Genomic DNA, 26,262 nt, shown 5'->3' with positions numbered 1-26,262 from the left:
AGTCACTGACATGTTCCCTTTGAAGGCGTCCGAAGCAGAAACACACATGCAGGACTATAGCTCACCCTTACTGACTTACCTGTTCTCTTTCCTTTTTTTTATTCTCCTGTGCTTTTTGACAGTGGGGAATGACAGCACAGTCAGCAGCCACAATGACAGCTGTGTGGTGAAGCAGCATTCACACAAAGGGGGAAGATTCACAGACACCCAGCAAAGTATGAGAGGAATGAATTGAGTTGGGGAGAGCTGGCAGTAACACAGAGGTAAGACAGCTTTTCTTTTTTTTTTTTCTTTTTGCCTCATACTCCAAATTCACTCTGTGTGTCCTACACTTCCTTTTGAGTAAACACTGCTGTACTTTGTACTTTGCCACATGACCATAATGCTGTGGTCAGCCCAGAGCGTACCCAGAACACTGTCAAAGTTATTTTTTATTTTTTTAAAGATAAAACTGTGGAGCAGTGATTTGACCGAGATATTTCTTTCACCGGTGGTTTGATAACGTCTGTGAATGTTTGTTTTTTTCAAAGTCAATGAAGATCAGTATGTTTTAGTGCACCGTAATTGATTCTGATCCTGAAAGATAAAAAACAAAAATGAAGAAGAAAACTTGACAATGCCCCAGACGTTCACAGGTTTGTTTTCTTCCAAAGCTGTGCAGCCTTTGGGGAATCTCCCTCCACAGTGGCTCTGTCTCAGCCACACAGGCATGTGAGTGGGCAAACGAGGGGTCCAGTCTAAACTTAGAGACCCAGACTACCACTCTCATGTTACCCTCCGCTTTCTCTGTTTCCACATATCCCACGGCCACAAACTCCACGTTCTGCGCACGCATTCGGACGCAGAAACCTCAAAGAGCAACATCTGAACACAGCCGTGTGTTCACCACATGTCCCTCGTTGGGTTGGATCTTATTGTCACAGCTGTGGTGCAGGCTTTGGGTTTACGGAGACTGGATGGTCGTTTATGGCATGTGGGCATCAAGCTTGATAACCTGTGTCATTAAAGGAGGCGCGGCGTGTCCGTGGCCCTGACGCGCATGCAACACGAGCAGAGGACTGTGATTCTGCAGCTGGTCCAGCAGGTGTTTATTTAATAAAGAGAATATTGTGACTTTTACAGCATCAGTAGGGAATAGGTTAGACTGTTTTTTTTAAGAAGGATGTTTTAAAGAGGTCGTCAGTGAACCTTGTGCACCCGTCTGTCTCTGCCGACAAAAGGTCCTGAGCATGTGACTTGCGCATATCAGCCTTGGGAAGTCTGTGTTTATTAGATTATTCATCTGCTTTCCTAAGAGAAAACAAGGAGGGAGGGAGAGGGGGCAGTCAGAAGATTCTCAGGATATGCCTCGGCAAGCCTTAGGCCTGTTTACAGCGTTCTGCCTCGCTGCATAGCCATGCACAGATTGAGCCGTGACCACGCAGCCTGCCACATAAACAAGATAATAACACCGATCTCAGACAGGGATATCAGCCTCTCAGTGTGCTCGGGGTGAGCGGTGATCAGGGGCTCAGAAAGAGGAAGAATATGTCTGCCTTTACCCATCAATTGCTGGATATCCCATTCAGAGAAGTAATCTCTTACCATGAACTGCGCTTCTGTTTTTATAGACGCGGCACCTTGCCAAATAATATTTAGTCCTTCTGCCACAATACTTTGTAGAACCGCCTATGGATGGAACTACAGATTTGAGTATTGTGGGGTCCATCTCTAGCAGCTGTACACACCTGATTATTTTTTAGTTCTTGCCAAATCCCCCTTGCAAGACAAGCAGGCTCAGTGGGATTTGACTCATTTTCAAGTCTTATCATTTTTATTTGTGTTTGGGTGTATTTTATAACAAGTTGGTCATTATGATAAGTCTTGTGCTGCCTTTAAACACTTCTCCTTCTAGGTCAACCTATACTTGGGTTTATCCAAACTATGACCGCTTACCCTGTCCCTCCAAAATAAGCATCCCTGTCGCATGATGCGGCCAACGCCATGTGCTGCCATACGATCACAGCGACTGTAGCAGTAATGGTTTCGCTACACATTTTGCATGTAGGGCGTAGAGTTAAATTTGTATCACTTTTATATAACTTGTGGCTAACAGCAGACCGAGCTTCTTTTTTTTTTCTAACTTTCTTTCAACAATGCTTTTATTTTCAATACTCTTCAATAAACACCAGGTTTGTGGTGCACACCACAATAGTTGTCCTGTCAACAGATTTTCCCATCTGTGGCACTGTGCAGCTGCTAGAGAGTTAGCATGGGCCTCTTGGCTGTAGCTGTTAGATTAAACTAAGCTTGGACTACTTGATTTAAACCCTAGCCCCGCTTTAAACGTCTCCACGATATTATCCCTGACCTACATGCTGTGTTCCTTGGCCTTCATGATGCCGTTTGTTCACTGATGTTCTTTAAAAAAGGGCGTTCACAAAGCGGCTGGGTTCATGTTTAAATTAGTCACAGATGCATTCTGTTGGCTGGTACGTGAGACTTAACGTCTGAGGACAATTGATTGTACTGGATGTTATTTAGGAATACATGCTGTTAACCCTAACCCAGTTTAAAACAAGTAGTTAATGTCACCTATCAGAGTTTAGATAATGTGGGTCTGTCATGCAAAAATCACAATAAAATATATTGATAATCCAAAGCAAACACAAGATATTTTTGGTTTCAAGCTCCTTCACACACACATCTATCTTCTTTTGATTTGAAATTTGACATGATAATGTAATTGATATTCAACACAATCAGGGCTCCATAGAAGTACATCAGAAAAAAGTCATTTGTGGAAGTAGATCTTTACTTTTCCCCCAAGTGATGCGCACTTTTAGATATCTACCTTCCGCTTGTGGGATGGTACCACAGATAGAAGTATAGCTTGGCAAAACTATGACACGACAGTTTCGCAGCTGGAGTTTGCTCTTTCCCCCACAGCTGTGTTAGTTTTCTCCCTGGGTATTTGCAGCCTGCTCCAACAGTCCAAACACGTGCACTTCAGACTAACGATGTTAAATGGACCGCTAGAGTGGGTCTAAGCAAGTGTGGAACAGGCATGTGACATGCGTGCTGCCTGTGCAGAAAGCTGCAACAGAGAATTACACAGCCAGCTTTAGAGTTCATTATTGGCTCCGTGACTGGATAGTCAGATCTTCGTGTTTCTGTGTGTGCTTTAATCTCACCGTCTTCCCTAAAGCTTCTGTTTGTCACCACAGGTAGTTGTTTTTAGTCGAAGTTCACCAAATAAATTGCAGGCAGACATAGTTATTAGTTATCTTGATGAGATTTCATCTCATCAAGATGTGTGACTTTTATTTAAAGTCTCTATCCTTTAACACTTATGCTTCACCAGGCACTCCAATCGACTGGGGCAGGTGTTTCTGTGTGCATCCTGAGCCGGTGTCTGTCTCATTAAAAAATGTCACTATGGTAACACATGGTGACAACAACATTCTTGATTCTTACACGGTGCCTTGTTTAGGAACACTGTTGGATGCTGAACTGTAAGAACAATCTGGATTGCTTAAGGTACAAATCCACAGCTCTTCAATGGTGGTACAATTGATACTGGTGTCTTTTAGTGGCACTCAGACAAAATGTTGGCATTAAGTGTTTTCAAGGTAGTTGGAAAGTGATTTTCTGTGATGTATAGCTAAAGAATGAGTTGTTGAAGGCAGTCTAGCTCAAACAGAAACGTCTCCGGTGGAGTTTGATAACTCCCATAACAAACTGGAGCGAGTGACAGAGAACCAGGAACTGGTGGCTGTGTGTGCTCTGTTCCTTCTCCTTCTCTTAACCTCTCGGTTAACCAATCATGCAGCACTAATAGATAAGAGCTTCATTATTATTATTATTATTATTATTATTATTATTATTATTATTATTATTATTATTATTATTATTATTATTATTATTATTATTATTATTATTATCCATCCATCCACCCATTATCTATGCATGTTTATCCCTCATGGGGTTGCAAGGGGTGCTGGTGCCTATCTCCAGCATTCAACGGGCGAGAGGCGGGGTTTATTTTTATTATTATTATTATTTTATTATTATTATTATTATTATTATTATTATTATTATTATTATTATTATTATTAACAACAATACAATATCAAATTACAATATTTAATACAACAAAGAAAAAACCTCCAAGTCCTGATAGCCAACAAGCTGTTTCATAATGTTGATCCGCATGGTCACTTGGAAATGTTTGTATGTAACTCAGGTCGTTTGAAAGCAACTGATCGAGGTCGTTTATTCTGTAACAACTGAGTAGAGCCCAGTTTATTCTTTGGACAACCCGATTAAAGCAAATATACAGATGTAACAAATAGAGATCCTTCTATTTATTTAGAGAGGACGCAGTAATAATTTTAGTGGCTAGAACAGCTTGCTTTGCTAATGCTGAACAGTTGAGAGCCGCAGATTCTATGTTCCAACACAGCCTGTATTGCAATATTCGGAGTGAATGAGAAGAGTATGTTCCTGTACTTCTAAATGAGTGAAAATTTGGGGTATTTTATCAACCTTTGCTGACTCATAGAATAAAGAATGTCATGACTTTGACTATAATCTAGTTTTTCCAAGCAGTTCCAGACATATTTAATTGTTGACTATTATCATCTCAGATCATGACATTGGTTACATAAAGCTAGGGATTCATATCGTGATATTTATTTCTTACAACCCTTCTTACAGTCGATATGTTTTCAGTTTTTCCAACAACAAATTAATAATTTACATAAGTGCAATATATGGGTGTGTAGTAATCTTTCAGGTTAATTCCATTTTATGGCCTACCTACACACTCATGGGGAAGACTGGTGACATACCTGTGGTCCAGCAGATGGTCATTGACACCCTCCACAAGGAAGGTACGAGGGGAAAAAAATCTAAAAACATTTAATGTTCAGTGCTGCATCCAAGCATATTAATGGGATGAGCCATTAGCCTTTGAGGTTTTCAAATAAAGCCCAATGAAGAATTTGGACTAGATTCACAAGCTGTGGACTGCAGCTGCAATCACTGCTTCAAGAATGACCCCGCACAGACAAATCCAAGAGTTACAACGATCCCTGTGGTAAGCTACTGCTGAAACAAAAAAGTCAGCGTCCTCTTACCAGGGCTAAGAAGACAAAACTAGTGAGCTGTGACGCGGTGGTCTAAGTCATCTTTTCTGACAAAAGTAAATTTTGCATTTCACCTGGAAATCAAAGTCCAGGTATATGGAGGAGGAGTGGGGAAGAACAGAATACAAGTTGCTTGAGGTCCACTGTAAGGTTTCCTGTCAGTGATGATCTGGGAAAGGATGAATATCAACTGGTGTTGGTCCGTTGCATTTTATCAAGTCCAAAGTCAATGCAGTGATTCACCAGGAAGCTTTATAGCTCTTCTTGCTTCATTCTGCTGGCAGGCTTCATGGAGATGGGGAGGGGGGGGGGGGGGGGGGGGGGGGGGCAGCTTTATGGAGTTGTAGATTTAATTTTATAGTAGGACTCACAATGCCAGAAGTAAAAAGAAATAACACCTACTTTAATGACTATGGTATGCTTGGTCAGCAAACGCAACCTAAACCCTACAGAGAATTTCTGAAATATTGTCAAGAGGCAAATGAGAGACACAGTTCCAACAATGCCAGTCAGCTAAAGGCCTCTAAAGCAACCTGGGCTTCCTTGACACCTCGGTAAGGCACTGTACCCAACCCACCCAGTGGGTTCAGCGCATATACCTTACATTGCATGCTTTAAACTAGGCGGAAATTTCTATAGCAAAAATCTTCTTTTTTTTGGTTTTATAAAATTCCAATTGCCTGAGTTGTGGACTTTTTTTGTTCTTAAGCTGTACGAATAAAAAAATAAAATATACCTCTGCATGAAACCAATCTGAATGATTTATGACTTCCCCCTTGTTACGCTGAAACACGGGGAGACGTCCCCGTACGTCCGCTCTGTGCCACCGGGGCGACTCGCACCTCCACTTTGACTCGACCTTGCAGCCGGTCCCTCTCAGGCGTTGCCTTACAGCGGGTCAGCAGTACGTCACCCCGGCAAACAAAAACACTGTTGTTGTGACACACACACACACACACACACACACACACTTTCAGTGCATATTTTCACTCTCGCACACCCAGCCGAATCATAGGGAATCTCTCATTGAAGCTCACATACCCCCCGCACACACACACACACACACACACACACACACACACACACACTGATACCAACAGCAAAGAGTGCTTTGTGGATCGACTGTCTGGGCAGCTACTGAGCAGAGAGAGAGAGCAAGAGAGAGAGAGAGAGAGATGGATTGGTGGGTGGGGGCAGATGGAGACTGCAAGAGAAAGAAATATTAGAAAGAGCAGCGGCCCCAGACAAATAGAGGAGAAGAAGAAGAGAGTGGGACTGTAGAGACGGATCCTGCTCGCTCCTACTGGTAATGCGAGCAGGGCAGGAAAGGGACTACAGCAGTAGGAAAGGAAGCAGGGCTTGGGCAATCAAAAGGAAGGGAGAGAGAGGGAGAGAGAGAGAGAGTGGTAGTTGTTATTAAGGTGGCCGAGGGGAGCTGATGGGATGGCAATGATCTCCGGGAGCTGCCGGCTCTTGGGCCAGATGGCGTCTTGTTGCTGCAGACCGTTCCTCAACTCGTCCTGCTGTCGACCGCTCATCCACGTCTGCCTCTCCTCCTTCACAGGTCGGTCCCTCTGTGCTCTGCTGTCATGAGACGGACTGCTGCGCTCAGATAGGCAGGGACATAGGTCAATGTGCAACATGGGTAACGCACTTAGCCAAGAAGGTAAAAGAGCGGGCATGGTGTGATCCTGCGCTGTATCAGCATAACTTTGCGTGCCTCCGTGCTAACTCCGCTCCGATGGAAAGAACAGACCGTTGTTGTCCTCTTTGGCATAATGTCATGTTGCATATTGTGTTTGCTCCCCATTGTCTTGTTGTGAATGCCTTGCATCTGGATGATAGTGTTCTATTGTTTTTTTTCCCCCTTTTTTTTTTAATCTTCCACTGACAAAGCATGTTAAAAGAGAGGCGATCTAATCCAAAAAAATAATAATAAATGGTAAAAGTTTTGGTTGGTGTTTGATGAGAAGCGACTCTGACATGAAGGCGTCTGAGGAGTCAGAAAACAGGACAGCTGAGGGAGTTTTCTGTCATATTTCTGTCAGTGTAAGTATGTGAGCCAGACCTGTGTGTGCTCTGTAACCTACTGACAAATCCCCAAACTAACCGTGGCTGAACCAGGCCCCCCCCCCCCCCCCAACCCCACCCCCAGTGATGTTTAACACATACCCCGATCCTGAAACCTTTTCCCAAGCATCCTTTTTGAACGGTACCATAATATTTTGTCATGTTCAGATTAGCGTGTCTGTTCAATGAAGCTACAGCCAGGAGCTGGCCATCCAGTCTGAATATTCCCCTCATTTCAGCACATTATGTCTCATTTAATGTTTGAGAACCCTCAATTATGAAACGTAATTATGAAGAGTCTTTCTAAAGTCTCTCAAAAGGTCAAGTTGTCTCTGCTTTCTGTCAGGAACTGTTTTAGCTCGCGAGCTAAAACCCCCTGTTCAACATTTTAATGAGCTTTGGAGTTGCTGATAAGCAGATTCTGTTTTAATTTGGCTCAATCCAGGATTTCCTTTTCACCTTCTAAAGACTTAGCTGCTGTGTGTGGCTGCTGGCTGTGGCTTCATATTTACTGTACACATGTAGGAGTAGGGGCAGCCGGAAAGCAGCTACCCTAATCCCTACACGCTCAAACTAGTACGTAAAGATGCATCGGTAAGATAATTCAAACCCTCATAAATGTGTTGAGAATGCTTGACCTTAATGAACAACTGCAGGGCTACTCTTTTATTTCTTCACGTGTCTGACCGCTCTTCTTCTTTCACCTCGCAGACATCTCCCCTGCCGAGCTGGATGCTCTTTGGAGGGAGCCGCCATACGGTCTCGGAGGAACAAATGAACACTTCTCAGGCAACAACATCATGACTCAAGGTATGGCCGCCGTGCTGCCGTGTTAATTACAATAAAGTCCTTTAATAGTTTGGCACAAAAAGGAAAAAAAAAAGAAAAAAAACTCCATAGAGGTTCATGTGTGAAAGAGCAGTGCCGGTTTACCTCCGGTCACAAATGAGGAAGTCTTTGGGATATCCTCCCTGCACAATGGAGCAAACCCCGGGAAGCTCGTCACCACGTTAATGCAAAAATGATTTGCTTCAGCAATCCATAACGTGCGCGTCCGGCCGGACGACGTTTACAGTGCATGGCAAAACATTTTTTTGCCATGCACATATATTCTTTTCTTACAATTATAGATCTCAATGTTGTTGTTTATTTTTTGTGAATTGCTTCATAGTTGCATACTACTGCAGAAAGCCCGTGAGACATGGGTTTTCATCAATGTTATGAATAACATTGTGAAAGAATGTTTTCAGCCCCCTCTACTCTGATACCTCTTAATAAAACACAGGGCAAGAAGCTACCGTTGGACGTCACTGAATGAGTAAATAAGAGTCTGCCTGTATGCAAGTTAATTGTAGTATAAATGCAGCTGTTCTGTGAAGGCCTCAGAGGTTTGCTAAAGTGACATCAGGGAGAACAAGGAACACCGCAGTCAGGGGTAAAGATACCTAGACGCAGAGTTTGTTAAGGTTGGGGATGCACGATATATCTGCATTAAAATCGGTGTCGCCGATGTTAGTGATTTTGCATTACATCAATATCAGTCCGATAAGTAAAGTTGGCCAATATTAACAACCAATGTTTATTTTCATCTGCTTGTCATTTGTGTCTGTGTTTGACGAGAGTGAGGGGACAGGGTTTGTCATGCGTTTTTATTGTGTTTGATTGTGGGGTTTTTAAAAGAAGCAGAGAATGAAGCAGAGGTTTAATGTCAACAGCGCGGCTGTTTTTCACAGTGTTGAAAGAAGACATGTGAAAAGCAGTGTGTAAGTCTAATACAACCTGCATTCACAAATTAATTGAGGGTAGTTTTCAGTCGGTACAACATTTTACTAAATTTGACCATCACATAAACCTAAATGCATGTTTGTGTATGTTTGGTAAATATTGGTTATCAGACATAACCACACTATTAATATAGGCCATCGTTATCAGCCCAAATTTTAATATTGGTGTATCACCAGCTAAGGTAATAAAAGCCTTTAAAAAATATTCAGGGTACCATTCAATCTGTCACAACTAGAAACCTGACAGACTGGGACATCAGGAGCATCAACCAGATAAGCAGACCGGTTCTCAGACCTGAGATGTGTGAGAATCAGTCTGGAATCCTATTATTAGTTAAGCACTAATACAAATCTGGAAAGTAGAAAGCCTTTGTTGACATAAAGACATGTTTGCTGGCCACAAACAATAATAGGGGAGACAGTAAACATGAAAGAAGTTGTTCTAGCCTGATGAGGCCAAAATATGCTCCAGTGCAAAATGCTATGCGTGCTACTAGGCTAACACTGCACACAAACATGATGGCAACAGCATCATGCTGTGGGGATGGTGGTTAGGCGGTTTAGCCATTTGATTCGGGCGTGTAGGGCAAGAGACACAAGCTGCAGGATACCGGCCCTCGAGGATTTGACTTTGAGGCCACAGTGATGGAGGCTGCCAACAGCTTGAGACTGGGGCTGCTAGGAGTTGGATCTCCTCTGCAGAGAAAAATGGACGAATGAGTCGTGGTTGTAGTTGTAGTTGTCCAAAGCTGTATGCAAAAAAAGTTGATTCTACAAAGTATTTTTCAAAACTTTTCAAAACGTCTGACATTTTCCTTCCGCTTTATGTACACATTTTCTCTTGACCCGTTGCATAAAATCCCCCAAGATACATGAAAGTTAGTGGATTCTGTGTGAGAACATGGGAAAAAAAGTTCAACGGGTAGTAACACTTTTATTAGGCGCTGCATATGTCCGAACCTGTAAAACACAGTTTATGCAAAACCATGCCTAAAAATAAAAGTAATGGATGAACAGATTAAGACAAGTTTAAAAATGTATTGGAATATCTAAGAATAATATAAGATAATAGTAAATCATTTTGTTACCTATGTGTATTGTAATACCAACAAAAAATACTGTTTTCAAATTGCAAACAGTGATCACTATTCCATATCTCATGGACATATTTTCAGTTTATTTTCTAAATTGGAGTCAGACTTTAGTTGGGATCAAAATTAAGTTAGCCTGTCCTGGTTAAGGAGATAATGAGCAGGTCGTTTCCAAAAACAACACAGATTTACGTCTGACGCACATATCTAAGGCTGCTGTTTAAAAAACAGCGAATTAAAGGATTACGTTCCCGTCCATGTGTTGTCCCTGTCATCTTGATTTAGAGAGGGGAAGAAAAAAAAACAAGCTTTAAATCTGTCTGTTTTGTGTGAACAGGTGAGGAAGAGGAAGGTCCAGTCGGAGATTCAGGAGAAGGAGAGGAACATGACAGCTTCTGGAAGAAGAAAGAGGCCTTTTCTAGAGGAAGCAAAGTTTCCGTCGGAGAGAAACTATCTTCAGGTACAGTTCATCTGCGCTTCAGCTATCGGGTCTTCCGTCCTGAAAAACAGCTTTGCTATCAAAACTTCGAAACTGCTAAATGCATCTACGAAGGTGTTTCACATGGAGTGCATCTTCCTGAATGAAATGAATTCTGATGAATCATATTCCAGTGTCTGCCCCCCCCCCCCCCTAATGTTTACTCAGTCAGCAGTTTAGCTTCATCCATCACATCCTCCCAGGTTCCTCAACAGAAATGGATTTAAATGGAGTCCAGTAAGAGGCCTAATGGCTTCCTTATTACTCCTGGGACCGGTGTTCTGCACACAAAGCAAATAACCTAAAACCATCATAAAGCACCCATAATATATCCTTGAAATGTTTGAGCACTTTTCAGTGCAGAAAATGTAATTTGTGAGATTGAATTTTTTTTTTACCTTTAGTGTAAAAAAACAAACAAACTGCTGATCATGGTTTGCTTGTCTTCCACATAGAAATCGTGCTCCTGTTTACTGGGCGGAGGCGCTCCAATAATAATCCAGACCAGTACCTGCAGGAGGCGCTGCGCACACGACTCCGAGTGGTGGAGAGCAACAGCCAAGACATAACGCAGCTCTTCAAAGTGAGACCAGACGATGATTCCTATGTTTTACTGCACCTTCTATCATACTGAGAAGATTGTTGAAAACCATCGGCTGTATCGCGCGATAAACGATGTAAAATGTGTTATGTTCCCTTATATTATAAGGCAAAGGGAGATGTGTCACCTTATAGTCCACGTTAAAATAGACACATGGATGAATGATTGAAGGCTGAAACCTGAAACCCTTTTTTCATCAGGACCTGTCTGCTCGTCTAGTCTCTGTTCATGCTGAGAAGGATAGCTTTGTGCTCACATTCAAGACTGTGGAGGAGGTCTGGAAGTTTTCAACTTACCTCTCGCTAGGTAAGACTCATCACAACTCCTTCTGGATGACACTGAGCTTGATTTTCCTTTGGTTGATTTTTTATTTTATTTTTTTGTTATATTTCCATTTCCAGCACTGAATAATTATCATTCAAGTTTTACAGATAGTAAAACAGATTTTAGTTATTTTCACTGCACTAACTCCAATGGGCCAATAGTTGCATAGTAATCGTTTGTTTAATTTACCTTTTAAGAGTAATGAAATATTACCCAGCTGAACTAAATTCGGTGGATTTTGCTGTTTCTGTTTGTTTTTTTTTGCACTTCAGGTTATGTTGCTCGATGCTTGGAGAACTTCCTGTGCGATCAGTCTTTCTGGCTGGACCAGGAGCTGCTTCGTGAGTTGGAGATCAGTGTCACTGTAAATGAGGAACATCTAGCAACCCTCTATCTGGGACTTCTGCTGCAAGAAGGTGAGAAGTGCTCATATATGAAAGTACGCTGAATGCATTGATATACTGGAAATAACATGACACCAAATTATGCTGATAGAAAAGTTAAATATATATTTTTTTTCAGCTATTCAGACCTAAATAGATGATAAAATTGTGTTCATTTCAACATGGCGGCAGAATCTAGGTAACGGGTTCACAAACTGTGATGAAAGTAGCAAAGGGGATACTTGGGCTGCCTTTATCGGTCCTCAGAATATTTTTTGACATTTGTTGTTTCCAACAGTGAACGTGCTTATTACTGCTTTTGTTCTTTTTCTTTTTTATTCTTTTCAACCATTTTTACCTGGCCCTTCAAATAAAATCAACTTCAATATAATCAGTTCCAAGTTTGAAAACCAGTGGAATTAGCTTATTGATATAGTCAGTGACCAGGCTAACTATTGTTAGCTTAAAACAAGCTAATAATATTATGCTTATCTTCATTTTATTCAACGTTGTGGCTACATGTTCAATTAAAGCGTTTTTTTTTTTTTTTTTTTTGGTCAGCTACTGTGCGTGTAAATGATTTGATGAGATACAATTCACCAGAATTGCAAATACACTTTTCTTTTTGGCTAATTTACAATAGAATATTATTGTCCCACAACGGGGAAACTCGGGCGTGACAGTCACAAAAACACATAAACAGAGTGACACATTAAATTAAGTAATATGAGTAAAAAAAAATAATTTAAAGTTAAGTTCTAAAGCAAAGTATAATGAACTTATCAGAAAGGGGGAAATTATTAACATGTTGTGCAGTTATTAGTTGATAACTAATAAATTGTTCGAAATAACTTTTGAACAATTTATTATGGTTTATGTATTCATTGTGTTGTGTTGTATTTACACATCTTATATTGTTTTGTTGTTCGAATAAACTGAGAGAAAAAATTTTTTTATAATTTATAACTCAGCACATTCAGATAAAACTGCAGTATTCAAGTTAATTAGAGGAGAGACAGCCGGTTTACAGATCGAAGTGAGGAAAAACTAAGCAATATGTGTGATGGTGAGCGAACACCTCAGAGTAGCTAAAGCATGTGCAAACTGTCCTTTAAGATTTCTATACAAGAAGCACTCATCTATGTCATTTACTATTTAACACCTGATTTGTCCCCCATCTGTTTCTTGGAGACCCCAATTAACACTCACACAGACTTGAAGAGTAAAGGTCCATGTCTTAATTTAGAGATGACACAGTGTTATGGTTTGCACAGTCAGAGAGTTGCTAGTACTAACCTCTGCTGGGGACACTCCTGTGTGCCGATGTTCCAATATAGAAGTTGATATATTCTATCAGCGACTTTATGCTACAGTCCAAAAATGTAGGTTTATATATACTGTATATTACATTTATACAAACGTATATCCGTGTTTTATTGAATCAAGTGGTCATACCATGTATATGGAGCCCATCATAACCAGTTTTCTGAGAAAATATAGTTTTACCCCAGACAAAAAGCTACACAGATCAAATAAAAATACTGCAGTGCTGGCAAATAGCAATGTAAATTACATTAGCTTAATAAGGGAGTCTATACACCATTCATCATTTGTGACTGAATGAGGGTACAGTAGCTGCAACTGGAAAGCTAATCCATAAGCACAAAATTTTTTATCCAAGCCAAGATCACTGAAAAGAAAGCCTACATCTGCATTATGTCTCTGACTGTGTGTGGCAGCGTGTTTGCAGAAGCTGTCTTCTCTCTTGCAGGATCTTTCTTTGCTAAGGCACTATTCACCAGAAGTGAGGAGGATGAAGACAATGAAGAGCAGCTGTCGTTTAAAAAGAACGACCTGCTGATGGTGAGGGACGCGGGCCAGGAAAGCATGTGGGAAGGCACCATGCTCTCCACGGGGAACCACGGCCAGGTGCCGGTCAACGCGATGCAGCCGCTCCCCTACCCCTTCTACCAGTAAGTTCCGCGGATTAGCCATTCTCGGTCATGGGTTATACAACACTTTATGGGATTGTCATTATCTCACATGATCTTTGTTGAACTTTCACTGAAGCTCAATAAAAAAAATAGGAACATTTCTACCTTAGTTGGCTCGGCTTTATTCTTTTCTACTTCCTGTTTGGTCAGGTGGTTCCTCAGGAAGTATCCAGGCCATGCTGGATGCTCACCAGTAGAAAAGGAACTGTTTGAAAATGCAATTGGTAAAGCATATACTATAATTGTTCAGACACAAGATTAAATGTATTTTGTTAGAGAACATACCTTTAACAGGCACGCATTGACCATTTAGTTCTTAATATGTGTCACATAATGTTCAGCTCAGGTCCGACAATCTCATTTAGTGTTTGCTCCTTGGTTTTATCGTCTGATCTGTCAGTGACCGGTTCCTGTGAAGCCATCGTTGACTACAGTCCAGCTGGGCCAGACGAGCTCCAGTTGAACCAAGGGGACACTGTGGATATCCAGGGTTTGCTGCTCCGGGGGCTGAGCATCTTCATAGGAAGACACACATCCACAGGACGCACCGGATTTGTTCACAGGGCCCATGTCAAGCCTCTGAACACCATACCCCTGTAAGAAACTACATTTAAATTTCACAAGTCCACACATCGATGTGTGCCTTTTCACACACTTATCACATTTGCATCCACATATGTGGCCTACTTCCTGTTTACAACTTTGAGTTTGATGTTTTTTTTTCTAAAATTCTTTTGCACGGCGCCTTGCAAGATATATGCGTACCTCTTGAACGCTACGTCTGTGCATATGTTTGCATGCTTTATATGAATTTTATGTGGCAGAGTAACGCAGAATTGCACATAACTGAGAAGTTCAAAGGGTTCTGGCACAGTTCCTCCGACTTCGAGTCGCTTGATGGAACGATCTGGTGGAACTGAAGTACTAGGAAACAACTTCATTTGCTGACAAACAGGTTTCGGCTTGTGGAATCCATCAGGGTTCCAGGCCAGAAACCCGTTGGTCAGCTAGCGCAGTTGTTTCCTCGTGCTTCAAGCGATGCTGTAGTCTTCACCTTACCATAACTGTGAGGTGAAAGGAAAAGGATACTTGGCTTTCAAAAGTATTTTGTAAATAAAAATCTAAAAAGTCTGTCATTCACATTCAACCTCTACGGAATAAATACTTTGTACAGCCACCTTTTGGTGCAAAAACTGATGCCAATCTTTTTGGGGGATATCTCCACCAGGTATGCCCATTAGGTTGATTTTTGCCATTTATGTTTTTTACACAATGGCTTAATCTTAGTCAGACTGAATGGAAAACATCTGTGAGCATCCACGTTTCGGGTTAAGAAACTAATTCTCAATTAGATTTGTATCCAGTCTTTGATTTGACCATTTTGAAGCTTTGGTTTAAACCGCCCCATTGTAGGTCAACCTGTATGTTTTGAGTAATTATCCTGTTGGAAAGTGAATCTGTGTGCTGGTCTCAAGGCTTTTGCAACCGGTAACAGGTTTTCTACCGCTATTCCCCTTATTTAGCCCCATCAATCTTCCCATTAACTCTGACCAGCTTTTCTGTATTTGCTTAAAAAAGCATCCCCACCACATGATTTTGTTGACCGTGTTTCATTGTGGAGATAGTGAGAGGTGGTATACAGTGGTTTTTTTTTTTTTCTAATGGTCCTATAAAACCAGACTGCCTATAAAATTTATTGAAGTTTGGGGTTATTATGTGACAAAATGTGAACGGTGTTTGGGGTATGCATACTTTTTCAAGGAATTGCAGTACAAGTCCGTGGGCCAGAATCTGTAGGATGTCTCCTTACGAACTTTCGTATGTACTGTCAGGGGGCAACTTTCTTCCACCGGGATAAGTTGCTACACATAGCAGTGATTTCAAAACACCAATGTTTCCACGTTTTCACTTCCACATTAATAAGTTAAAGCCGATAAAAAAATCTAAACTGTTGCGCTCCGGTCCAATAGGTCACGTGATTCAATTTTAGCTGCTCAGCCAATCAGATCGCTGTATTGTCAGCTGAGCGAGTTCAACGAGTTTTTCATGGCTGTAAATTGGGCAAAAGTCTGGGCTATTTCTGCCCTGTGATGGACTGGCGACCTGTCCAGTTTATACCCCGCCTATCGTCCACTGACAGCTGGAGATCGGCACCGGCACCCCTCAGGAACCCAGCAGGGATAAGCGTGTTAGAAAATGAATGATGGATGGTCTGGGCTATTTCTTTTTTCTTGCAATCAAGCTCTTTGCCAACTGGCACCAGAAAATGCTATTATTGGGCTTTCTTCGTCTGGAAACAAATGTTTACAACCCTCTACGGGCGCAGCCATGATGAACTCGTTGAACTCGCTCAGCTGACAATACAGCACAACAGTTTAGATTTTTTTATCAGCTTTAACTTATTAATGTGGAAGTGAAAACGTGGGAACATTGGTGTTTGAGATCTCTGCTATGTGTAGCATCTTATCCCGGTTGGAAGAAAGTTGCCCCCTTACAGTTCATACTAAAAGTCACCCTACAGATTCTGGCTCACGGACTTTATGTTTGCAGGCTGGTCTGTGGAGGAGTGGGTGATGATGCTGGGGAGATGCTTTGCGATCATAATGCCTCCTTTGTTTGCTTCTCACAGAGACAGACAACTGCTCTTTCTCACTGAAGAGGAGAAGTCCAGCTTTGCCCAGGTTAACCCGTATAGCTCAGAGCCAAGCGACAGCTGCCTGCTGGAAAAACTTTTCTCGTCAGACATCAGCTCTGTGTACAGGCTAGGTAAAGGAACAACTACGGGAATTTACAATTTTTATCACTTGAAGAACCCAAGGATACTTACGCTACAGAGCATTACTGAAAATTTGACTTCTGTTTGGCTTGCTGCATGGTTTACAATTGCTTCCTAAATAGTGTTTGTTTGAGTGTTTTTTGGTGTTGTTTGTTTCATGAAAAAACTGATATCTTAGTTTTCCTTCATCTGATAAATGAAAGCTTAAGCTGATTTTCCTTATATATCTCCAGACAGACTGGATGAGGCCGACTTCTTATACATACGGAATCGGCCAAAGCATGGTAATATTTAGCAAGAGAACATCACAAAAAATGTGACCTTAGTTTAGCCACTGACATATGCTTGTCTTATTCCCTCACAGATTTTAATGGCTTTTCAAGCGTCCGTCAGAGTCTCATGTCCGAAAGAAGTGAAGTGACGACGCTGTATCGGTCCTCCCCTCGCACCTCTATCTCTTTCTCCTCGCCACGCGTTTCCTTCCATCATTCCCAGAATCCTCTGCCGCGGGAGGGAGAACGCGTCTCCTTCAATCTGGAGGACACGTTTAAAGAGCTGGATGAGTTTCAGGAGGATCCCCCTCTCTTCATGGAAGAGAACAGCTGGGAAGGGGAGGAGTCGGAGCTCAATGACCCAACACTAACTTTGTTTAACAAGGAACACTTCCAGGTGAGAACTCACAGTTCATCCCTTCAATCTGCACACATAGGGCCTGTCCACCTAGAATCAGAATCACCTTTAAACTGTCATGTTAGTGCACAATCAAGGACTTTGGGTATAGCGCTAACATCATACAGAGATTCGGTGTATAAACAATATATAAATAAAGAAAAAGGGGGGTTCTGAGTTGTGAAATTGCAATGTACACGTTTTGTTTTGCAGCAGTGTAGCTAAATAATTTGGCTGTAAGGTGTCTGTTGTGTTCATCAGAGTGATAGCCCGGGAGAAGAAACTGCTTCTGTGGTGGCTGTATATGTAAACTAGCCGCCACGGCTCAGTCGTGCCGACCTGTAGGTAAACGTCTAAACCGTTTGTATGCAGGATGTCTGAGGTCTGCAGAGACGTCAGTAGCCTTTGTCCTGACCCTAGATCTGTACAAGTCCTGGATGGAAGTTCTGTCAGCCCTGATGATCGTCTCTGCAGACCTAATTGTTCATTGTAGTTTGGAGCTGTCCTCTTTTGTAGATGAGCCAAAGCTCACCGTGATGAACGAACATGGAACAGAGTGAATGATGGCAGTGTAGAAGATGACCACCTAGTTCCTGTGGAAAGTTGTACTTCTGGAGTCTCTGCCGGAAGTACAGCCTTTGCCAGGATCTCTTCCTGACAGTGTCAAAGTGTGAGGACCAACTCTGGTCCTGAAAAAGGGTGCTTCCTAGGAACCAGAGGTGTTCCACAGCAGACACTGTGTTGTTGAGAATGGTGAGAGGAGGCAGTATGGGAGAGGTTCAAGGTGGTTGCGACTGCGTCACTGGATCCCCGGAACAGCCGATCCACTTCCTGTCTGTATGCAGACTTGTTACTTTCAGATCAATGACATTGGTGTCACCTGCAACCTTCAGGAGTTACACTGATGTGACCAACGAGGAGCAGGTTGTGTACAGGGAGAAGAGGGGTAGGTTGAGGACACACCTGTGGGGGCAGTGGTGCCGATGGTTCCCGAGCAGTAGAACCAGCCACACCTGTTGCTGCCGGTCAGTCTGGTAGCTGGTGATCCACTGACAAGTGGAGAACGGCATTGTGAGCTTCTGGTGGAGGATGTTGGGGTTGATGGTGTTGAAGGCCAAGCTAGAGTCTACAAACGGGATCCTGGCATACGTCCCTGGGTGGTTGAGGTTGTGAAGGATGAAATGCATTCCCAGGTTGAATTTGTCATCTACCTACCAACCTGTTTGCCTGGTAAGCAAATTGCAGGGGGCCTGCAACGTCCTTCAGATGCTTCCACATCAGTTGCTTAAAGGATTTCATGATCACAGACATCAATATGACAGGTCCTTCTCCCTGTGGTGGTGCATTTCTTGGTAACTGGGATGATGACGAAGCAGGAGGAAACCTCACAGCTCGGGACTTGTTGAAGATCTGAGTGAAGATTAGCGCCAGTTGGTCAGTCCAGGTTTCACACCTGCAGAGGAAGCTGTTGAGGTCGCCAGCCAGTGATGTTTTTATCATAGTGTGGGGGGACAGACTCATATAGCTTGTAATGTGTTTCAAGGTCCTCCAGACTGAAGCAGGATCATCTGAGACATTTTTAACGTCATAGTTGGGACTGGGGCCTGTTCAACTTTTCTTTTTCTGCAAAACTCTAAAACAAAATGTCTCTGTAATTACTATATACATATACAACAGACCATTAGTGCCCTTATTCACAAACTCATGAGCTCAGCTTCCTGAATTTGCTTAGAGGCTTTCTAAGAGTGTGTTGTTACAGAACACATTAGCCAGGGTGGGGTTGTTACCACATCCGAGAAATATTACTGCTTCCGGGACCAAATACTGAGAATGTCTTTTTACCCTGCTAAGAGTCCCTCAATAACTTTTTGAAGACCGAAACAAACAGTACCTCCTAAACAGACAGCACAATGTGCCAATATCCTTCGTTTAATACCCTAGCTGAACTTTTCAAATCGTTTGTTGATTCTTCCAGGATGACTTCCTTCCACTGTATGACCTACACTATTCCTTCCTGTGGGTAACTTTCAATGGCAAGAATGAGGATGAGCTGTCCGGACATCTCGAGAGCGTCAGGGAGTGTGCCAAGAGGCTTGGCATGCACTGGGCACATCGCCGTGCCTGCTTTGTCCTGGGCAGACTTTGCGCCAGAAAGCTCAAGTTCTCCCAGGTATCTGTAACCGCAGGCGAACAAAAACATGACACATTTATATAAATGGAAACAGCTTTTCCCTATAACTCTGCCTGTATACTAAGAGTACCTCACAAAGGCATTTATACACCTGGAACATTTTTACAGTTTGTTAGGTTATGAACAGAAACTTTATTTTTTTGGTTACTTTATTAGACTTTTGTGTTAGAGATCAACATAGAATCATGAATAACTGTGAAGTGGAAGAAAAATGCTTTCAAACCTCTTTACGAATGAAACTCTGAAGGTACATTTGCATTCAGCCCTCTGATACCTCTATATCAAATCTAATGCAAGCAACTTCCCTCAGATTTCATCTCTGATGAAATCTGACAATTCACCTATAATGTAATCTCAGTATATTGTAAATACAGCGGTCCTTTTCAGCAAACATTATTGAACAAACAGCATCACTGAGACCAAGGAACATAGGAGAAAGGTCAGAAACAACGTTGGGGAGAAGTCTAAATCAGGGTTGGGTAATAAAACAAATCAACATCTCATGCTTTAAATGTCCCACAGAGCATTGTTTAATCCATCCAAAAATGAAACAAATATGCCATAAATAAATTTGCCAAGACATCAATCAGAGAAGCAGCCAGGAATCCCATGGCTCTTGAGGAGCTGTAGAGATCAGCAGCTCAGGTGAGACAATCGATGGACAGGACAACTATTAGTGGCACATTCCACAATTCTCGCCTTTGATGAAAGATTGGCAAAAAGCAAGCCATTGTTAGATAAAGCCACATGAAATGCTTACGATAAAGTGTACAGTTTACCACAAGCCACTGTGAAAGAGCAAAGGGACACAGTGGAGTGGAAGAAGGTCCTCTTGTCAGACGAGGGTAAAATTCATTTTTTGGCCCAGCGCAAATTGAGAGGTGTGGTGGAAAACTAAAGATGTAACTTCCCTGTGAAACAAGATGGTGCCAGCATTATATGGTGAGGATAGTTTTTGGTCAACACAGTCAAAATTCATCCATTCAGTTTGACTGAGCTTAAGCTATTTTAAAAAAAAAAGCATGGGCCAAAATCTTCAGTCTCTACGTGTGCAAAGCTTATAGAAACATACCTCAAAAGGATTGGTTGCTTTATAGATTGACTCGGGAGGCTGAATACAAACCAACAAATTAACGGGTGTAGGTTACAATGTGACAAAATGTGTGACGTTCAAGAAGAATGAATACGAAGAAAGTCTTGGCCCTAGTATCACAGTGAACACCAATCATGACTGCTTCTCCTCAGGCGCGTGTCTACTACGAGGAGGCCCTAAGCGTCTGCGTCGACGGCTTCTCTGATCTACCGCTCCTCATGGCGCTCTTCACAAACCTCACTGCCATCTACCTGAAGCAGCGTATGAATGATAAACTGCCCCAGACCCTGGAGAAGGCCAGTGCCCTGCTGCTCTGTCTTCCCTGCCATGCCTTCACGTCCACGGAAGAAGTCGAACTGCTGAAGCTTCTCCTGAGGAGAGCCGTCGTGTTGGGGGACAAGCTTTTGGAGGCTCGCGTCTGCTACCTCATCTCTAGCCTCTTCTTAGTTCTTAAAAAGACCGAAGATGCGCTGCATTTCCTAGAACGTCTTCACTTTCTTTCGGTGACGCTGTCGGCCGCCGAAGGGGAGCCTATAGCACCTTTGGACCTCAACTGGCTCTTGAGCTGGCTCTATCATCGTAAATACATGCCTCACCTAGCTCTGGCCTCCCTCAGCCTGGACTCAAGAGAGGACCACTCGCTTCACGAGGCCTTCCAGAGGATCGAGTTGTTTATCAGGAACTCTGTCCGTCTGAATCCGCGCTGGAAGGAAGGCACCTCCCTTCTCCCCGCCCAGATAGTGGTTTACCTGCAACAGGCCCTAGCTGTGGCCGAGCACGGCGGTGATATGAAGATGCAGCGGGACCTCTGTTTGGGTTTGGCGTTGACCTACCAGCAGTACGGCGCGCTGGACAAAGCGGTACGCTGCGCTCACCAAGCTGTGGAGACAGGAAGCCATATCAATGAGGAGGATGGCTTCGAGGCTTCGGTGCTACTTGGTTGGCTGCTGGTGTTGACGGGTCAGGCTGAGAGGGCTCAGGGCATTTTACAACCACTGCTCACGTCACTACAGGTGAGGAATCCTAGTCAGCGATGAAAAAGACAAGACAAAGTACTCAGAAGTGGTTTATGTTCCAGAAAGAACTGCTTAATTTGGTTCTTTGTGTGAAAATAGAGCACGGACAGTCCCACTCAGCGGGGAGTCATCCATAACCTCTTGGCATTGTGCCTGAGGCATCGGGGCCAGGTCCAAGAAGCAGGTCTGCATCTCCACTCTGCCCTGGTAATCTCCAGAGAAAGTGGAAACCAAAGGAATCAGGCTCTGGCGCTGGCTAACCTGGGCTGCCTGGCACTGGATGCCGGGGCGTCCCTCCTTGCAGAGCGCTTCCTGGTTAGGTAAGTGGTTTAGAGTCATGGAGAGGTGAGGTTTAGGGTTACAGGGCCAAATACATTTTAGCTCATCATATCCGTTCCCCATTCCAGATCTCTGTGCCTTTTTCTGGATCTCTGGGAGAGTCCGACGGACGAGGAACACGTTCAGACCTACCTTTGGCTCGGGCGGAGCTACAAGGACCGGGGAAAGAGTCAGAACATCAGGGTGTGCTATGAAATGGGCCTGCTAATTGCACTGCATGCCAGAAATTTGCACAGTGAGTATTAGTTCAGCCACAAAGAAATGGTAAATGGTAAATGGCTTGTACTTGTATAGCGCTTTAACTAGTCTTGACAACCTCCAAAGCGCTTCACACTACAGTTCAGTCATTCACACACACATTCACACCCTGACGGTGGTGAGCTATGTAAGTAGCTACAGCTGCCCTAGGGCAGACTGACAGAGGCAATGAAAATATTACATTATTTTAGTGATAACCAACTGACTAAATTGTTGTGATTTATTTGTGTTTAAATTACTTTGGTTCTTAGCTCCCTCTGGTGGTCATGTCAGGTCAATGGCCCAATTGGAAATATATTTACTGAGAAAACCCATGTGGTCAATACTTATTTTGCCTGCTGTATCATTTTCCAAAAGAGTGTTGCCATTTTGCTTATATTCCTATTTTCCTGTATTGATTGCAGGTCAGATGGTGGTAGCCAAGCTTCTGAGTCTGCTGTACGCCGACATGCTGCTCTACGGCCAGAGCATCGTTTACTACGAGCACTGCGTCTCAGTCTGCAGAGAGCTGAAGGACAAGAGACGAGAGGGGGAGTACCTGGAAAAGCTCAGCAGCCTCTACCTCTCGCTCAACACAGAGAAGTAATTTTAGTTTTGTCTGCCTCCCTCCCAGGTAGTTTCTCTTTCTTCCCACTTGCACGGCTCCCACTGTATTTTTAATTTTCAGATCGTCTCGTAAGTCTCTAGACTACACCAAACAGAGCCTGAGGATTTCTATTGATCTGGGCAAGAGGGAGGAAGAGTCAGAGACTTGGCTGCAGGTGGGGCGAATCTATCACCTCATCCAGGAGGACGAGCTGGCTGACATGTATCTGCAGGTGAGGAGGAAATTTGATATAAACGTGCAGACTGGCTGTTTTGTTTTTGGGTTTATTTTCAGTTTCCTTGTTCTTTCATATCGCTGGCATCCCGTGGATGTCTACTCTCAGCATTCCTGAGCAATCTATGCCCGTACTAAAACTGTTGCAAGTGTGCCAGTTCTCACAGTCTTTCGCGTGCTTCACCTTCTTTCTTTTGTCTTTGCAATTATATAAAACGTAGACCCACAAATACTTCAAACAGATCCACAATAATTACCGTGGGGTAATAATAAAAAGCATGTTGACAGGCAGCGGTGAAGACAGCCCTGAGGGTGAACGACCCTCGCTTTGCCATGAGCATCTACGAGGAGGCGGGAGATGTTTACTTCAAAGGCCACAGGAACCGCATGGCTTCAGAGTGTTTCTACAGGGCAAGTACAAAAAAAAGTTTTGTTCATCCCAAGGAAGCTATACTGTATCCACAATAGCTGTTGTAAGGATTTGTATTTTCCCTTTTCTCCCCCTCCACATTGTTTTCAACCAAATGCCTTACTTTGGTTGGCAGGACGGCAGTCTGCCATTTGCACGGAGCATCAAAGACGTCCATTCAGAGTTCCGCTTGTTAAGTAAATTGACAGAGCTGTTAATGAAGCAAGGCGAGCAGGAGGAAGCTCTGCAGTACGCAACACTGGCTGTTCAAATAGCTAACCAAACAGGTAAGCATTGCTTTTTTTTTGTCTTTTTTTTTCTATTCCGCATACAGATGTCCCCAAACTGTCATTTTCTCATGCAGGAGTTCGTGAACATGAGAGGACTGCCTATCATCGCTTGGCCACGATATACTACAGCCTGCAGCAGTATGAGATGGCAGAAAACTACTACCTGAAGTCCCTGTCCCTGTGTCCTCCCACTCTGCAGCAGCCCGCAGAGGCGCGCTACTACACCAAAGTCTACTGCAGGCTGGGAAACCTCACCTTACACAAACTCAAGGTACCTCGGATTCTGCGACTGAGCCAAACAGATTGCATGATTATGTTATAGAAATTATTCCCCATGTCAAATCGCAGAATTTAGCGGCCCAAGTCGCAAAGTACAGCCAGCTAAATTTGCAACTTCCAACCCAGCTTCACATGTTCATGATGACCTGTGACCTCTAAGGCCCAATGAAGGATTGGTGTGACTGTCCTTAAAAATTGCTGGTTTTCTATTAGAGTAATTTATGCTAGAAATCCTCCAAATGTGAAAATGACAGTGTCTTGCATCAATGTTTGTATCATTTTACCATTTATCATCTTTTCATTCATGGTATGATCCCGATCTTTAACAAAATAGACCCACAAGAACAATGCAGAAAAGCATAATTTTGAGGTGGAATGAAAGCAATTCTTTTTCATTTCTTTTTACACATACATTTTATAAATCACTGCTTTGGATGACTCCGGGTCATCCAAATTGCGCAACAATTACTGTTGCAGCTGTTTTGGGGTGTGACAGAAGCAGCTTTATGCATCAAGATCTTTGCAAACCTGCTTAAACCCAAGCTTCACCTCAGGACGATGCTGCCACTACCGTGTTTCCACACAGGGTTGGTGTGTTTGGGTGTTCTGCAGTGTTAGTTTAACACCACAAACAGCGCTTCATTTGTAGAACAAAAGGCAACTTCCTTTTTGGTCTCATTTGACCACAGAACCTTCTTTCACGTTCAGTTTCCTGTTTCCTACTCATGTTTCCACCTTCCGCCTCACAACTCCAGTATGACCGGCTTTGTGTCTGTCTATCAAATAAGGTCCCACTAAAACACACTGAAGGTTTGGCAGATCACGCCCTGGGGAGTCGAAGCACAGCGCAGGTTTGATGATCATAACCGACCTTCGTTCTGTAACTTTGCAGGATGCCTTCGACGCTGTGGGCTACTTCCATCTGGCACTGGCGGCCGCTCTCGAGGACCAAGCTAACCCCGAGGCTCTGTACGTGGTGTACATGAAGCTGGCGGAGATCCATGGAAACCACATGCCCGACGTTCGGCTGTGCCAACTTTACCGAGACAGAGCTCAGAGTCTGAAGAGAGTTTTGGCCGGGGTACAAAGCTCCGCAGACGGAGATCCAAACCAAAAAAGGGAGAATCTCTTGAATGCTGATACTGGGTGTGGAGGAAGTTTGTCTGATGGACACTCAACCGTTGATTTTGTAACTGAAGATGAGGGTTTTGTCAAAGATACTGCCTCTAAGGAAATATTGGCAGACATGAATCTTGAAGGGGACTATGGTGAGAAGGATCACAGCCGCTGCCTTGATGTCTCTGGCTCTGAGACTGACACCATTGCGAGTCAGTCGTACAGTGACAGTGTCATAACAGGGTCCTTCGATACAGCCAAAGAGAACATTTCGGACTCCAGCAGCTCCACCGAAACCTACCAGAATCCGACTGAAGGGAAGGATTCAGAAATGGATTCTGACCACAGCATGCCGAGTCAAGTACCTGCAAATCCTGCAAGCGATCTCACCGGCCACCCAGACGCCAGAGACACCGACTCAGACGTACAAGATGAGCAAAACACCCCGACTAAAGAAACGGGTGCTCTCACAGATCCGACTCAAACCGAGTGTGATGCTGGACAGAGGTGCACCGTCTCCATGAACAATGAAAACACTATAAGTAACGCTTGGAGGCACAGAGAGGAACATACATTTTGTGACGCACGCAGCGAGCACACAGACGGCGACACATAGCATTCCAGAGACGCTCTACTTTCTCTGGCCGCAGGTTTCAAAGCCAGAGAACTTCTCGAAACGTTCCAGCCAACTGGCCACTTTTATTTCATTATGCAATGTCAATACTGTAAATCGATCAAAGCATGGCCTGTTTCCCCCAATGTAAACTGCAGTTATGACCGTGCACTGTATATGTAAGATAGGTTTTCTAAAATGCTGCATAATGTACACATTAAAACAAAATCTTATTTTGCCTGCTGAGTTTTTATGTCTTTTCCAAATAACCTGAGAGCATAGTTAGCACTAAGGAACAAGATACAACACCTGAAATGGAATCCACCATAAACTGGACAGAAGAAGCAACACGAAAAGAGAAGAGAAGAACACCTGCTCTGGTCCTCAGGGTTTTTATTTTTCTCCAAAATCTATATAAAACAACTATTATGTGAACATTACATTAGAGAAGAACCCTGATCGTTTGGATAATAATGTCTGCACCGTTGAAACCAGACATTTATGCATACTGCTCAAGGACACGTTATAATTAAATCTGA

General features: G+C 43.2%; 1 protein-coding gene across 4 annotated transcripts; it reads left to right on the top strand.

Moving 5' to 3' along the window:
• On the top strand, nucleotides 1-25,961 carry sh3tc2 (SH3 domain and tetratricopeptide repeats 2). Of its 4 annotated transcripts, XM_012851778.3 has the most exons (23): nucleotides 1-263; nucleotides 6,694-6,795; nucleotides 7,911-8,009; nucleotides 10,412-10,534; nucleotides 11,008-11,135; nucleotides 11,354-11,459; nucleotides 11,750-11,893; nucleotides 13,632-13,833; nucleotides 14,005-14,078; nucleotides 14,255-14,450; nucleotides 16,484-16,620; nucleotides 16,864-16,914; nucleotides 16,995-17,299; nucleotides 19,275-19,469; nucleotides 20,736-21,596; nucleotides 21,699-21,919; nucleotides 22,007-22,173; nucleotides 22,601-22,778; nucleotides 22,864-23,014; nucleotides 23,305-23,427; nucleotides 23,562-23,712; nucleotides 23,790-23,986; nucleotides 24,887-25,961. In XM_012851778.3, exons 2-23 carry the CDS (start codon nucleotides 6,762-6,764, stop codon nucleotides 25,724-25,726), a joined length of 4,683 nt encoding a protein of 1,560 aa, XP_012707232.2. In that variant the 5' UTR covers nucleotides 1-263; nucleotides 6,694-6,761; the 3' UTR covers nucleotides 25,727-25,961. The 4 variants fall into 4 exon arrangements, with proteins under 4 accessions (XP_012707232.2, XP_012707233.2, XP_012707231.2 ...); XM_012851779.3 differs by lacking the exon at nucleotides 6,694-6,795; XM_012851777.3 differs by lacking the exons at nucleotides 1-263; nucleotides 6,694-6,795 and adding an exon at nucleotides 6,301-6,693.
• The last annotated feature ends 301 nt before the right edge of the window (nucleotides 25,962-26,262 follow it).

The sequence above is a fragment of the Fundulus heteroclitus genome, chromosome 23 (genome assembly GCF_011125445.2).
Source record: "Fundulus heteroclitus isolate FHET01 chromosome 23, MU-UCD_Fhet_4.1, whole genome shotgun sequence".
NCBI lineage: Eukaryota > Metazoa > Chordata > Actinopteri > Cyprinodontiformes > Fundulidae > Fundulus > Fundulus heteroclitus.
The sequence above is the reverse complement of the archived record's forward strand: the minus strand, read 5'-3'. Positions and strand labels throughout refer to the sequence as shown.

Bases quoted from the DNA above. Each gene is read 5' to 3' on its own strand.
- sh3tc2 (XM_012851777.3), top strand. From the start codon at position 6,573: ATGGCAATGATCTCCGGGAGCTGCCGGCTCTTGGGCCAGATGGCGTCT. The intron at 11,460-11,749 runs GTAAGACTCATC...TTTGCACTTCAG, and splicing joins TTCAACTTACCTCTCGCTAG to GTTATGTTGCTCGATGCTTG. The intron at 19,470-20,735 runs GTATCTGTAACC...GCTTCTCCTCAG, and splicing joins GAAAGCTCAAGTTCTCCCAG to GCGCGTGTCTACTACGAGGA.